Here is a 15,715-nt window from a genome sequence, read left to right on the forward strand (position 1 = left end):
ACTCCCGCCATGACACGTGACCGCGCATCACCTTTCTGCGCACACTTCACACAGTACTGACTTCACGGCGCTGTCCGCCATTTTGCTTTGCCCATAGATATGTGAAGAACACGAATGTAATCGTGTCCCCAAAAATCGACGGATATCATTAAAATCAAGTGAAATTTTCCATGAATCTAAGATGAATCAAGTAATTCAATGCCCTGGTACCAAGTTTTTCACAGTAGATGTGAGTAAAACATGTTTTTTCTTGAGATTTCAGCAAAAATATAAGTGACGCCATCGGTGCGCGTCATCGTTAGCATATTTTACAATTGATCGCATCTGTCAATAAACATCACTATTGATATGAATATTTGTTTAAATCGTAAATGTTGAGCGAAAATATGGAATATTGAGCTATATTAGTAGTAAAAATTAAAAAAAATTTTTGATAAATGCGAATTGATAAATTGAGGTTATGCTCGCATGACGCGCTGTAAATTTATCCATTAGTTTTTACATCAATCATCTGCGGTATGTGTAATTTTATCAAATTACTCTCTCCCCTCTCATTTCTTACGCTTTTTTAATTAATTGCGTAAATTTATTGCTTAATATAAGTAATATATTGATAGCACCCCCCTCCCGTTTTATCAACATTAGAAAAAAATATATTTCTGGTGAATTTTTTAATATAAAAAAATTTTATAATTGACAATTATTTTTAATATTAATTGTTTATTTATTATTTTTTATTTATATTATTTTGAATAATTTTTTCAGTAATAAATAATATAAATTTATTTTCTATTCCAATTATTTTATATTTCTCTCGATTTTAATTAATTTTTTACATTTATTTGTTAAATGTAAAGTTTATTTGCTTTTTATTTTATCTTGTCACCTTTGTTATTTAATTTTTTCTTTCATAATTATTTTTTCAATTTGTTTTTGTCCAAAATTAAATTCCCGCTGTCACATGACCGCAAATTATACCACACTGCGCATACTGCACGCAGTACTAACTTCACGGTGTTGTTCCATTTTGTTTCTGCTACAAAAATGTAAATAACAACAATGTAATCGTGTCTCTGAAAATCAGTGAATTTCGTATAAATCAAGTTAAATTTCCAATAAATTTATTAAGAAGCAAGTTTATCAATTCCCCGGTTAAATAATTTTCGCTTTTATTGTGAGTAGAATTGTTTTCTTTCGAGTTTTCAGCAAAAATATAAGTGGAGCTATCATGGCTCATCATCGTTTGCATAATATTTCGCAATCGATCATATTCATCAATATACAGAAGTTTTCATGTGTATATTTGTTTCTATTGTTTATATTGAGCAAAGCTTCGAAATTTTGAGCTATATAAGTATAACAAATATTACAAATTTATTTTGATATTTGTCATATTTGTGATCTCCAAATTGGAGGTTATGTTGACATGTGTGTCACTTTTCTCAAATTGTCGATAAGTTTAGATAATTTATTTGCATCAATCAGTTATGATTGATCGCTTTGTAACCAAAAAATGGCATTAAATAACAAATATTTGTTTGATAATTTGAGCATAAAAGGTCAATGACACAAATATGGATATATGTAAGTTCTCTGCGTCCACAGTTCTTTTTATCAACTTTGGTAAGAATTCGTCGATATTGTGATAAATATTTTTTTTTATTTTCCCCCATCACTCCATATATTATGGCAATTTTTTTTATTTTCGGTTGACAATGGTGCGCAATATTTTGCTGACACCTCCTCCCCTAAAATTTTTATTTTTTTGAGAAGCGCAAGTGAAAAGAAAAAAAATATAATTACAGTGAATTAATCACTGGGAGTAATAATTTTTTTACAATCACTAAAAGTTAAATTGATTAAAAATTGTTTAAAGTAAGAAAAATATTTAATAAAATGCAATTTTGGTAACATTTTGATATTTATAAAAATATTTTTCTAAGACTCTGCCGAATATTTAATATTTAAAAAAGATTTTATTTTTTTAATTGAAATTAAATTAAATAAATCTATAAAAACCTCCAAAAAAATTAGCAGAAAAAAGTGTACATTTTTCGTGATAAATTAATTATATTTTTTGCCAAAAGTAAAAGAAATTTATTTCTATTTGAAATAATTTTTATACTATAATGAATAGAATTCCAAAAAAGTATTTTAATTGAAAATAGATTTCTTAAAATAGATTTTTAAAATTTAAAAAAAAATTTTTTTTTAAATATATATAAATAAATTATATAAAAATAATCCAAAGTAAATCATATTCCTTTACCTTTCGCCCCTCTTATAGCTACCACTTCTTTCGAGTCATCATTAACAACAGAAAGTCCACAGAAAGTGGTCGTTCTGTTTGCTGTTCAGTCGAATTTGAAATTTTCTTTTTCAAAATAAATTCCTGTTATAAAGAAAGAAGTAAAAAAAACATTGGTTTATTAAAAGAATATTAACAAATTAATCTTTTTAGAACTCATGAAACTGACAGTTTTTTATTTTATTAAAATTTGTTTTATTTTTTTAAATAATTTTTTTTTCAATTTAACTGAAATCTGTGAGTAAAAAAATTATTAAAATGTCTGTTGAAAGAACAAGTGAAGATTATATTGAAGAAATGATACGTATGATAAAAGACAACGAAATTGTGTCTGAAAAAAGTGATGTTACCGAATTTTATTCAAATTGTAATATTTTCATAACTGGCGGATCTGGTTTTATTGGAAAATTACTTTTGGAAAAAGTTCTAAGGTAAGTATTTTATTTATTTTCATGATTATATTGAAAATGTGTTCATAATATTTTAAGGAAAGTAAATTAATTAATTAATTTATTTTTATACGTGTAAATTTTGTTGGAATTGAATTTTTGGAAATTATTTCAAATTTAATTGAATGAAACTTAAATATTGATTAAAATAATATTAAACAATTTTTAAGTATTGCATTAACTATAATAATCATGGTATTATATAAAAATATTTAATTTATAATTAAAGTTAATGAATTCTCTAAATTTATTCAAGGATGTTTCGAATAATGTATTATTTTAAGGAATATATAAAATCAATTCGTTTGAGTGCAATATATATGTATAATCGTGTTTTAGTCACCGGATGTATTATTTTTAAAAAACAATGATTAAAATTTACATTAATTTCATTCAAGCCATTGAACTAGAGAATTTTCAAATGTTTCTTGTCCAAGCGAAGAGAGAGAAAAGAATTATTAAATTTCAAAAAATTCATTAGTTGTAATTTGAATATCTAATTTGTGATTGTAATATATTTAAATCAATTATTAACACAAAAAGATTCTATGAATTGTCAATTGAACCATACATTTAAGATTGCAGATAAAGATTTATTTTTTATTTTTAGATGTTTTCCTAATATGGGTAAATTATACATGATGTTGAGGCCTAAAAAAGGAAAATCTCCAGAGGAACGTTTTAAAGAACATTTCGATGATCCTGTAAGTAGAAATATTTTTTGTAAAATAAATATTTATACTGTTAAGTCTTATTTTTTATTCTGTTAAGAATTTTGCAAGTTTTATTAATTTTTTATTATTTCATTTGTTTTTTTATTTTATTTGTATTTTATTTATTATTTATTTGTTTAATTGTCAAATTCTTTTAATTTAAAGCTTTTTTTGTTTTCTTTCTAATTTCTATGTTTTCAGTTGTACGAAAGATTAAAACAAGAACAACCGGATTATGCGTCAAAAATTTTTATAATTGAAGGTGACACTGAAAAATTTGATTTGGGTTTATCTCCGAACGATCGGGAATTAATTATCAAAAATACTCACATAATTTTCCATGCGGCAGCGACTGTTCGTTTTGATGAAAAGCTTCGTCAGGCTGTAAATATTAATGTGAGAGGTTTGCAATTAATGCTCCAGCTTGCCAAGGAAATGAAGAATCTTAAGGTTTTTATCTAAAATTATTTTTTTATATTATTGTAAATAATTGATTATTTTTTAATTGGTTTAATAGTTCTATATTTAACAGTTAACTTGATATTTTTATTTTTCAGGCATTTGTTCACATATCGACTGCTTTTGCACACTGCATTTCCAAAGATATTGATGAAAAATTCTATCCTCCTCCAATGGACGTGAATAAACTTTTGAGCCTTTTGGATTTGTTGGACGATGAACAATTGGAGTATTTGACTCCCTTGTAAGAAACGAATAAGAAATTATTATTAACTTAGTAAATTTCGAAAAGGAATTTTAAATAATTTGAAAGAATATCTTAATAGATTAATATTTTATTAACATTTATTAATAATTAATAATTCATTAATTTAAAAATATCAACAAAATATTTATTATTAATAATTTGGAAATATTAAAAATATTAAAATCTATATTTAAATATTTAAACTTCTAATGGAAATCTAAAATTCTAATGTAATAATTTTAAATTTGATAAATTCTAAATATTCTTGATAATTTTATTTTTAATGAATTTAATAAAAAATTTATTTGCTACCAAATTGTATTGATGTCAATATAGTGAAATATGAATGTTTTCTTTTAGACTTTTGGGAAAATGGCCAAATTCGTATGCCTTCTCAAAGGCAATGGCTGAAGAAGCTGTAAGAAGATATTCGCCTGGAATTCCAATTTGTGTCGTTCGTCCATCGATTGTCGTGTCAACATGGAAGGAGCCAATCGCCGGTTGGACAAACAATCTTTATGGAGCCACAGGTGTTGTTGTGGGTTCTGGAATTGGATTACTTCGCACTCTCCACTGTGTGCCAAATAATGTCGCAGAAATCATTCCCGCTGATATAGTCATCAACAATATTGTCGTTGCTGCTTGGGATATTGCTCAACAATGGTATTCAAAACTATATACAAAATTTATACATTTACATTTATTTTATTCAATTAATTTAATTAATTCAATTAATTCTATTTTATTCAATTATTTATTTAACTTTAAACTTTAATAATAACTTAATAGTTAATAATTTAATAAAAAACACTTCTAATAATAAAAACTATTTAACATTTAATAATGAAAATTTTCTTCAAGGAATGAAAAATTAATAATCGAGGAAGAACCTCCAGTTTTCAATTGTATATCATCAAATTTAAAACCAATTACTTGGGGGAGATTTATGGCTTTAAATCAAAGTTTTGGATTTGAATTGCCGAGTAAAAATACAATTTGGTATAATGTGATGATTTTGAATGAAAATTTTTGGTTACATACTTTTTGTATGATCTTTTTGCATTTGGTACCAGCTGCAATAGTCGATTGTATATTGTATCTTATGGGAAAGAAGCCAATGTAAGTGAAATTTAAATAAAATTTATTTTTTATCAAGGACGATTTTTTAATAATAAAAATTTTACAGGTTACTGAAGGCATATAAAAAAATCCACAAATTCATGGGTGTTATTGCATATTTCTCGAGTCAAGAGTGGAATTTTCATAGTGACAGCAATCAAGCATTATTTAAAAAATTGAATTCTTTAGATAGACAAAAATTTGATTTTGATTTGAATGATTTGGATTGGGAGAATTATATGCATTATCACGTAAGAGGCCTTCGTCTTTTTGTTTTAAAAGATACAATGGATACAATTGAGGAAGGAAAAATTCATTACAGGAGGTAAACATTTTTTAATAATTAATAAAAAATTTGTTTAAAAGTATAAAATGCGAATAAATTATTATTTTTATATAAAATAAAATAATTATTTAAATAATTGTTTTGATATTTTAATAATAAAAATGAATAAATTACTAATTATTTTTATTTGGTTTTCTAGATTGAGAATTGCTCATTATGCGGTAGTAACTGCGGTGTTTTGTTTATTGGTTTGGTTGATGTTTTCACTTCTTCGTTATCTATTTTTTATGGTATTTTAGTTGAATTATAATTTAATTTTTAATTTTATATTCTCTGTAAAAAAATCCTGAATTGCTTTTGATGAAAATAAAATTTAATTGTAAATTTTATTGAAATTATGTCAACAGCATTTAATTAATTTCATCGTCAATTTTAATTTTGTATTTATTTGAAAATCGATTTCAAAAATACAATAATAACTGGAGTTATTTTTAATTAAATTCAGGATTTTCGTTTTATTTTTTAGAAAAATTTATATAATTCTAAATTAAATATTTAGAATTGCAACAATAAGTTTTAATATGTATTTATGAATTGTTGTTGTAACAATAATTCTAAATGTGTACAATTATTTAAATAAATTAAGAAAAATATTCTACTATGACAAAATATTTGATAATTGTGTAACAAAACTTTTTTATTTACTTATTTATTTATACAAAAGAGATAAACTTTTTTTATTTTTTAGTAATATTTATTTCCAAAATAGTTGTTGGGTTATAAAATAAAATTAAAATTTATTTGTATTTTGCTAAAGAAGGCAAAATTGAATTGTAATGCAAATTTTTTGTTATCAATAGCCAAATATTTTTCTCTTATTGTATTATTACTTATAATGAAAATTTACTTTTAGATTTTATAAAAAGAACATTATTGAAAATAAAGTGTTTAATAAAATAATATTTGCATTATTACTTATACCTATTTGTTACATTTACAATTGTTAATTTTTTTTATTTATAATTGGTAATTATTTTTTTGTATTTTCAATTGTTATTTCTTTTTAATATTTACAATTGTTAATTCTTTTCTTATATTTATAATTGTTAATTCTCTTCTTATATTTACAATATGGTTAATTTTTTATACTTACAATTTTTAATTATTTTTCTATATTTACAATTGCTAATTTTTTTTCTATGTTTACAATTGTTAATTTTTCTTATATGTTTAAAAAAAGTGCAACTCGGAATTTCCGCTGAAACGCAAATTTCTTTTTGCAATTTAAATTACTCGATTGTACGATCAAGTTAGTTTCTTTTGTTTCTTTATTCTTAATTGGTTGTTTTATTCATTATCAATTATTATGATAAAAAAAAATAATTATTCACTTGTTCTGGGTTAAAGACTTTGGAAATATTTTCTTTATTTACTTTTAATTTAGTTTTTATATTGTTTTTCTTATTTTATATTTACTATCATATTGTTTACATCTTGAATAAAAATTCTTTACTGTCTGTTTTTTCTGACTTTTCGGATTAAAATTTTACTAAATTTTTATAAAACTATGAATTATTTATTTATTATTATAATATTATTTATTTTATTATTCATTTATTATTATTTATAACTACATTCACTTTTTTTAATTTTACTATTAAGCAAACAATAATAAGTTTTTATAAAAAAATTTATTAAAAATATAGAAAGCATAAGAATTGCAAAATTGTAAAATTTAAGAATTTTTATTTTCATTATCGTTTACTTTTTAATGAAAGTTCTTTATTGTTGTTGATATTTTATCACATTTTTGGATTAAAGTTTACTAATTTTACCAATTTTACCAAGCAAACAATAATAAATTTTTACAAAAAATATAATTGATAATAGATAGTGAGAGCAAAAACAATGCCCAATAGTAAAAAATTGAAAAAATTTCATTATCATTATTGTTTAATATTTTTTGAAAATTCTTTAATGTTGTTTGTTTTGTTGGCTTTTTGTTATTTTTGAATTAAAATTTTGTTCATTTTACCAAGTAAACAATAATAAAGTTTTACAAAAAATATAATTATTAATAATAGATAGTGAAAGCAAAAAAATTGCATAATTGTAAAATATTAAGAAAATTTTTATTATCATTATTGTTTATTGTTTTATGAAAGTTCTTTATTGTTGTTTGTTTTGTTGGCATAATTTTGAATTAAAATTTTATTTATTTTACCAAGTAAACATTATTAAATTTTTACAAAATAAGTATAATTAATAATAGATGGTGAAAGCAAAAAAATTGCATAATTGTAAAATATTAAGAAAATTTTCATTATCATTATTGTTTATTTTTTTATGAAAGTTCTTTATTGTTTTTTATTTTGTTAACATATTTTTGGATTAAAATGTTACTAATTTTACCAATTTTATAAATTAAACAATAATAAGTTTTAACAGAAAAAAATAATTAATAATTTTATTAAGCAAAATAAGTAAAAGTGAAAGTAAAAAAACAAATTTTTTTAATTGTTTTTTTAACTTAAGCAAAATTTTGTTTACGACTTTATGTATCCCCTTTCTTTATGCAATGCGATATACTCTTCCGCGTTATCATGTAAGCAGTGTTAGTTACCTATATGGTTGAGAGATGCCACTACTTGTTTAATATTCGACATAAAATTTAAAAAGCTTTTTTCAATCGACTTTATTGTCACTGATAGTAAATTATAGAAGAGATATTTTTTATTTTTCTTGAATATATTTCTATACTGTACATATTTTATAATATTTTATTCATGAAAGTGTAGAATATCCCCTTATATATCCGTATAGATGTTGCGGTTGGAGGGCTTTTTTAGTTATTGTAATTTGTTTAAAAGAGCTTTTTGTTGCCGATATAAAGAGTAACGCTCTTGAATTTTGAATTTAGAGAAGCATGGAAAACGAAAATCTGTACAACAGTCACGATCTTATATACTGGGAGGCATGCACAAACCAACACTGCCCTGTTACGTTTCAACATATTTCGACCATATACGTACTGACGATTTAAAAAAGCGACTTGAGTTTCGCGACTGCATTCCGCATATAAAATGCTCGTATTAACATTTATATCTGGACATGTTAAACCATTTGGACCTAAATTATAATGTCGCAATGGCGAAGTACTAATTTCTCATCGTAAAACGATCATATAAAGCTAAATGATTTTATTTTCACGTTTAGTATGCATTGCAAGTTGTTTTAATTTTTCTTCAAAACATCATTTGGTTTATAATTAAACAAGTTTCGTTTTATTATAAATTGTATTTTTGTGTTTGTTGTCATAATCTCAACACTTGATGAAAATATTGAAAATTCCCATTTCCGAATTTTGATAAATTAAAACGATTTTTTTGAAATAATTTCATAAAATTGATAAATACGTTTGGACAATATATTTGTTGATAAAAAAATAATTATTTTGCATAAATTACTGTAGCGACTGTTTTTAATTTTTTGTAATTGTAATAATTTTTTATATTAATTTCGAAAATTTTGTTTGTCTGTTTCAGAATATTTCGAAAGAAGAGAAATTCGGAGAAATTTCGCAGCAGAGAAAATTCTTTTGTAAGTTAATAAACATATTTGTTTATAAATACACATGAGCGACAAAAGAAATTTTTTTAATGGGGGAAAATAATCTTAAAAATAATCATCTTTGATTTATTCAAACAATGTTTTATCTCTTTTGTAAAAATTGATCGCAGTTTATTGTTTTGTGAATAAAAAGAGAAAAAAAGGCACAAGTCGGACAAAGTATATTTTTCATAAGTTAATAATATTATAAAATACAAAATTCGTTTATGAAAATAAAAAGTAGTCTCTATAGGAAATTCACGGTTTTAAGTAGAAAAAGTTGTGTCGCGTCTGACACATCAGCTTTTTCTACTTAAACTCTGGATTTCGTTTCAATTGGACACATTTCTCCATAATCAGATTTTATTTTATCTCGTATTTTTTTTTTTTTAATAAGTAAATGTAATTTTTTACTCTGATAAAACAGTTTTTGAACATTTGGAATTAGATTAGTCAATTCTCTAGAGTTCAAAGTGGTAAAAAATACATACGAGGTCATCGTAAATTGTCTATGTATTTTTCAAATATATACTTTTGTTTCAGAGTGAACAAAATTTTTTAATTAACTTTATATACACTGAAAAAAAATTTTATTTCATTCAAATAACCGATTACTTGACTATTATCAATTAAATATTTAATTGAATCAAATACATTTTTTTTCAGTGTAACAATTCAGCAAAAACTACACACAGAAAAAATATGTATTTTACTCAAAGTCGACTAAATTATTTGTTTGTTCCAAATAAATTTTATTTGATTCAAAAATAATTTATTTGTGCTAAACAAAATTTGTATTAAAGACAAATAATTTAGTAAGCTCTATGACAAATATACTTTTATTTGCTTCAAATAAATTATATTTGGTTTAAGTAAAACATTTCCTTGGGTAGCTTGTTAGTAATGTGAATTAATTTTATGTATTAAAATTTACAAATTGGGATAAGTAAAATTAGTTTTATTGGATTTAATTTTCATTTGATTTGTATTAACGAGCGAATAATGCACTTGGGTATAGAATTTTGGTAAACGATTTATAAAATATTATATTTCGGTCCGCAAATATGAGGAAGAATCCTCCTGCCTAGTATCTTATTTACTGAAAGGGAAGTTGGTACTAAATAATAGTTGAAGAATATGATTGTACCTGGTACAGTAGACGGGCAAAATAGATAAGAGACTGTCTGTGAGTTAATGTCTTTATGAGAAAAGTCGACAGACTAATTATGGTTTTGCTATCCTACTCTAAGAGCAAAGATGACTATCGTTTCGATCCAAATTATATAGAATGTGTGTATATATAGACGGTAGCTATACTTTGTATATAGGGCTTAAAAAAATTTGCCGCTTTTCTTTTTTTTTCTTTCTTTCTTTTCTCTAAAGACTTGAGTGAGTTCTTTAAGACTTCTTATACTTATCGACGAACCAAGTTTTTATTGCGGTCTCTGAGTCTATATTAAAAGTTGAGTAATTTTTTATCTACTTTGACTGAAAAAATATTAAGTTTTTTTAAGAGAGGCTCTAAAATAAAAAAAATTCTTTGAAACAAATTATATAAAAAAATGCGTTTTTTACACACTGTGGAGAATTTTTTATTGCGTCTATGTCGTAATTATTTTCATTAAAGTAAATATCTTAAATATAAATTTTTACGAATTGATTTCAAATTTTGATAAAATTTGTATGAGAATTTATACACGGAAAAACGAATTAAGTAGCTTTTACTTTTAGTAAAATCTAAACTATCTGGAACTTTTGTGCACTTTTGTCAATTTTTATTTTTGGATTAAATTTTGCCACGTTAGAAATTTTACTAATTTTTATAAAAATGTATTTTGAACGTAGTAAAATTTACTCCGAAAATAGTAGAAATTAACAAAAAATGTGCATAGAAATTCCAGACAGTTTAGGTTTTACTTTGAGAATAGTAAAAGTTACTCTATTTTCTATAGTGTAGAAATAAATGTAGTTAAATGAAAAATAATGCTGATGGATGCACAAGGTGTTTAACAGGGAAGCACAGGGATGCACAGGGTCAGGGAAGTTAGGGAAGTCAGGGAAAAGTCAGGGAATGTCAGACAATTTTATTGAAAGCCAGGGAAATTTCTAAAAATTTATACAAAAATTAACATTTTTGTGAGTAAAATAGTGCAGCTAAATGCCATAAAAGAGGAGAAAAAATATTGAATTTTAAGAAATTCGATTTTTCGAATTTTTAATAATTTTAGATTTTTTACCAAAAGATGAAGACTATTAAATAAGTAAATTGTTTTTGAAGAGCCCAAAAATAGTGAAGCTAAATAACATTAAAGAGAAGAAACAATGTTGAATTTTAAGAAATTCGGTTTTTCGAATTTTTGATAAATTTTGATAATTTTAGATTTTTTACCAAAGGGTGGAGACTATTAAATAAGTAAAGAGTTTTTGAAGAGCTTAAAAATAATGAAGCTTAATGCCATAAAAAAGAAGAAAAAATGTTGAATTTTAAGAATTTCGGTTTTTCGAATTTTTGATAATTTTAGATTTTTTACCAAAGACTGGAGACTATTAACTATTAATTTATTGTTAAATATGTTAGCTACCATATTTTTGTCCCTAGAAAGCAGAAATAAAATTAGCAAAAAGTCAGGGAATTATTTTCTCAATCCTTGTTAGACATCCTGATGTAGGTTTTATTTTCTTTAATAATTCTAAATAGAATAGGTAGCATTCTGAAAAATAAAATATAAACAATTTAATGCTTTAATAGAAATTGTTTTGATTTTATTTTTCAGTGACCACTCAATCGACAATCCACAAAGTGTGGTCCATGATCTGGCGCGAAGAAGTACAAGCAAGAAGTCAAGAAATCTTTGGAGGTGGACCAGAAAGGGCGCTGCAGTGAAGGATCCCATCACCTCAACGTGGGACCGTTCACCGAATCGATGAGTTTTTAAGACAAACCAAAAAATTATATATTTATTATTATACATTAAATATTTATTAACAACATAGTGACACCATTGACAAAATGTACTATTTTGTAGTAAGTTTTATTACTACAAAAATTAGTAATTTTGTCAGTGTATTTCCATAGTTTTTTACATATCTTATTTATAAGATTATTTATATAATGTTCATTTACGTTCTCCAAATGCAATTTACTCTCTAAATCTAAATTAGTAACTTTTGACCAATGGGCCATTCAAAAAATTACGTAAGCATATTTTTAAGGTTTTTAGACCTCGCCCCTGCCTCCCTATCTTATGTAAGATTTTTTTTAAACCTCCCATTTTCAATTTTTTATTTACCTAAAATTTTAAATAAATAAAAAATTGCTAAATTTTATGTTTAAAAAAAATCTTACGAAAGATTCTAAATACCCCCGCCCTCCCTCTATATTGCTTAAGAAAACAAGCAAATCGAAGACCCAAACATGCTTATGTAATACTTTAGCGGCCCTTAACGTAATATGACCGATTCATTTATTAAATTAATTATATTGAGAAAACGATTTATTTTATTCAAAGAAATTTTGTTTTAATCAAACTTAAATTATCTTTGCTATACAGTCAAGCATATTTAAGTTTAATAATTGAAACATATTTTTTAGTTCATTTAAAGAAATAATATGTTTAATTCAAACATAAGTTGTGGTTGATTTTAAACTATTTATAATCAACAAACTAAAACAGAAAATATGTTTGAATTAAATATAATTATTCAAAAGAATAATTTTATTGTATTTCATTTAAGTGTAATGATTTCTTAGTGTAGTAAACGTTTCTGACTAATTTTTAGTCAAAATTGACTAATTCATATTTAGAGAGTTGTTTTTTCTATTGAGTCAAAGTAAAATTTGTTCTTTTTGAAAAAGAAATTAAAAATCGGTTTTTAATATTTTAATTAATTAATAAATTAATTTTAAATAATCCACTAGTTTTGAAAGTTCAAATAAACGAAATATTTTTTATTAAAAATATTTTCACAGATTACTAATTGCATAGGTAATAAAAATTAAAAACTTAAATTTTAGATTTTAAAAATTAATAATTAATTTGTTTGATAGTGACACAAAATTACTACTGAAATAAAAATTTAATTTCAAGAAGAAATAAATAAATTTTGTTCATTTTAACGTTTGGAACTTTAGGATCGTAATTTTAATTATTTACTTGAATTGATTTTGTTAATTAACATTTAGGTATTTAATATTTTATTTATTTTGAAATTGACAATATAGTTTTTTAAGTTAACGTTAAATTTTCTTGTTTATTGAAGTTTATAGTTTGAGTAGTATTTTGAGTTGAAAAATTTTCTATTAAAGTTAAAAATTTAATGTATGACGAATTATAAATTATAAAATATAAATAGGAATTATAATTCCTATGGATAAATTCATTTGGAGACTATTTGAAAAATCGTGTTTATGATAATAACCCTGTCTTTCAGCACAATCAGCAACCTGTCTACAATCTTTCAGCAAATTATAATTGTAAAATAAATAAAAAAATTGATTTTGAGTCATCAGCATGGAAGTTTTCTTTATTTCATATTGTTATTATTATGTATCATGTATTATTATGTAATATTATGTATTATTATCATTTATTGTTTCTTCAGTGAATATTCATTGAAAGTCAGTAAAAATTTTACTGAATTTACTGATTCAAATTTAGAATGCAAGGACTTAAAAGCCCACGCAGAAAGTTTTGCGTTTGAAAGGTCCTTTAAAAGCCCAAAAGTAGGTTTAGTCGGTTACGTTAAAAATTCGGGAAGGTAGGAGTAAATTCTCCCTTCGATTTTAGTATGCGAATGTAGGTAGGGAAATCGAGTGCGAAAATTTTGCGTTATTTTATGTATACGTACACACACATGCACAAAAAGTGCAGTTTTGTTCAATTTTAATATGCCACTGTAGGTAGGGAAATTTTGCGGGTGTGAATACGTACATAAACAAAGACAGACACACTAAAACTGTATAACCACTGGAATACCAGTGAAGATATTATTTATAATTTGCATGAAATTTTATTATATTATTTATAATTTGCACGAAATTTATTATATTATTGATAATTTGCATGAAATTTATTATCCTTTATTATTTGTCACTATGTTGTTTCATATTTTGCTCTGACATTTATTTTTATTGTGAATTGTATATTTGAAAATTTGATATTGTGCTCCATTTATTTGGGCTCCATTAAGGGAAAGTCTAAATCGAATAATTTTTGCTATTTGTGTTTAATTGGCAAAGTAGATTATAATTAATTAATTTTCAAAGTAACAATGTTGCTTAATTCTTTTATTATTACTAATAATAATTATTATGATTGTACATATAATTAATTATACTTAATACTCTGATACTAACTTAATAATGTAATTAACAACTGAATAATATGATAGTAACTTAATATATTAATAATTTTATTAATATAGCCATAACAATAATGATAAGTTAATAACCATTTAACTTGACTTAACTTTTGATAGGTGAAAATGACTTTAAAATATTTGGAATATTTTTCAATTTGGGTCAATGTAAAATTTCGTGTTTTTTTCTTTCGGTACGTTTTTATTCGTAATCAATGAACAGCTTTGCCACTTTTTTGCATTTCGTTTAGCAATTCAGAGGTCGTTCATAAACTACGTAGCCTTCGTTTTTGGAAATTTTACCCCCCCCCCCCCAACTCACCTCCATTGTTACGTACAGTAACGCCATTTTTTTCTCTTATTGTAGTCAATAGAGCTTGACTTTCCCCTCCCTCTCAAAAGGCTACGTAAATTATGGACTACTCTTTATTAAAATTAAAAAGAATTGTCACCGTATTAATGACTTCACAGTTTTCCTTGAAAGTATCAAATTAATACCAAAGAGGATCAAATGAATACCAAAAGTGTATGATTTGATCCAGATTTTTGGTATCATAATTTGATACTTCCAAGTTGTGTTGTATTAAAACGGAGATTATGTAACATTAATGGAGTATTTTTTTTTTAAATTTGGTTTACTTATGTTTTTAAAAAAGAATACTTTTTGTAACTTTTAATTTTATTGAATGCTTAATTAATTGAGTATGAGCTTATTTAATATTCGATCAGATAATTGATTATATTTGCAATTGAATATGCAGTAAAAGTGAAGACAATTGGGTCAATAGTTTTCGAAAAAAGTGTACCGAAAGTTGATAATTTTTATTATTTCGACTTAGACGAGCCCTTATCTATTGAGATATTAGAATATTTTTTATCGTATTTTTGTTTTTTGTTTTATTCCATACAGCAACTGGACACGTGCGATCATCATCTCCAATATCATCATCATAATCATCATCATCTCCAGTATCACCTTCAGTATCATCATCATCTCCAGTATCATCTTCAGTATCATCATCACCACAATCAATTTATGGAAGATGTCTATTTCCGGATGCTAGTTTTGGCCTTTTTTTCCAAATGTGAGTAATGTTACTGGTGAATAAGTATTTTTTTATTGCGACAAATCTAATAGTCTTAAAGACTATTAGTTACATCAATATT

General features: G+C 24.2%; 2 protein-coding genes across 7 annotated transcripts in view; both read left to right on the plus strand.

Moving 5' to 3' along the window:
* The first annotated feature begins 98 nt into the window (after positions 1 to 98).
* Positions 99 to 5,983, plus strand: LOC122508238 (fatty acyl-CoA reductase wat-like). 6 transcript variants are annotated; one of them, XM_043621487.1, is made up of 9 exons: positions 937 to 1,174; positions 2,581 to 2,739; positions 3,368 to 3,461; positions 3,672 to 3,920; positions 4,028 to 4,173; positions 4,537 to 4,839; positions 5,038 to 5,295; positions 5,363 to 5,620; positions 5,781 to 5,983. In XM_043621487.1, exons 2-9 carry the CDS (start codon positions 2,606 to 2,608, stop codon positions 5,878 to 5,880), a joined length of 1,542 nt encoding a protein of 513 aa, XP_043477422.1. In that variant the 5' UTR covers positions 937 to 1,174; positions 2,581 to 2,605; the 3' UTR covers positions 5,881 to 5,983. The 6 variants fall into 6 exon arrangements, with proteins under 6 accessions (XP_043477448.1, XP_043477422.1, XP_043477440.1 ...); XM_043621495.1 differs by lacking the exon at positions 937 to 1,174 and adding an exon at positions 1,181 to 1,623; XM_043621513.1 differs by lacking the exons at positions 937 to 1,174; positions 2,581 to 2,739 and adding an exon at positions 99 to 229.
* Positions 5,984 to 14,554: 8,571 nt separating this feature from the next.
* LOC122506950 (Krueppel-like factor 3) overlaps positions 14,555 to 15,715 on the plus strand; it is a 461,038-nt gene continuing 459,877 nt past the window's right edge. Inside the window, exon 1 of the mRNA XM_043619413.1 lies at positions 14,555 to 15,633. The gene's annotated coding sequence lies outside the window, so the exon portion shown is untranslated. The remainder of the gene's footprint in view (positions 15,634 to 15,715) is intronic.

Source organism: Leptopilina heterotoma, unplaced genomic scaffold (assembly GCF_015476425.1).
Source record: "Leptopilina heterotoma isolate Lh14 unplaced genomic scaffold, ASM1547642v1 Lhet_114, whole genome shotgun sequence".
NCBI lineage: Eukaryota > Metazoa > Arthropoda > Insecta > Hymenoptera > Figitidae > Leptopilina > Leptopilina heterotoma.

Bases quoted from the DNA above. Each gene is read 5' to 3' on its own strand.
- LOC122508238 (XM_043621479.1), top strand. From the start codon at position 2,567: ATGTCTGTTGAAAGAACAAGTGAAGATTATATTGAAGAAATGATACGT. The intron at 4,174-4,536 runs GTAAGAAACGAA...GTTTTCTTTTAG, and splicing joins TTGGAGTATTTGACTCCCTT to ACTTTTGGGAAAATGGCCAA. The intron at 5,296-5,362 runs GTAAGTGAAATT...AAAATTTTACAG, and splicing joins CTTATGGGAAAGAAGCCAAT to GTTACTGAAGGCATATAAAA.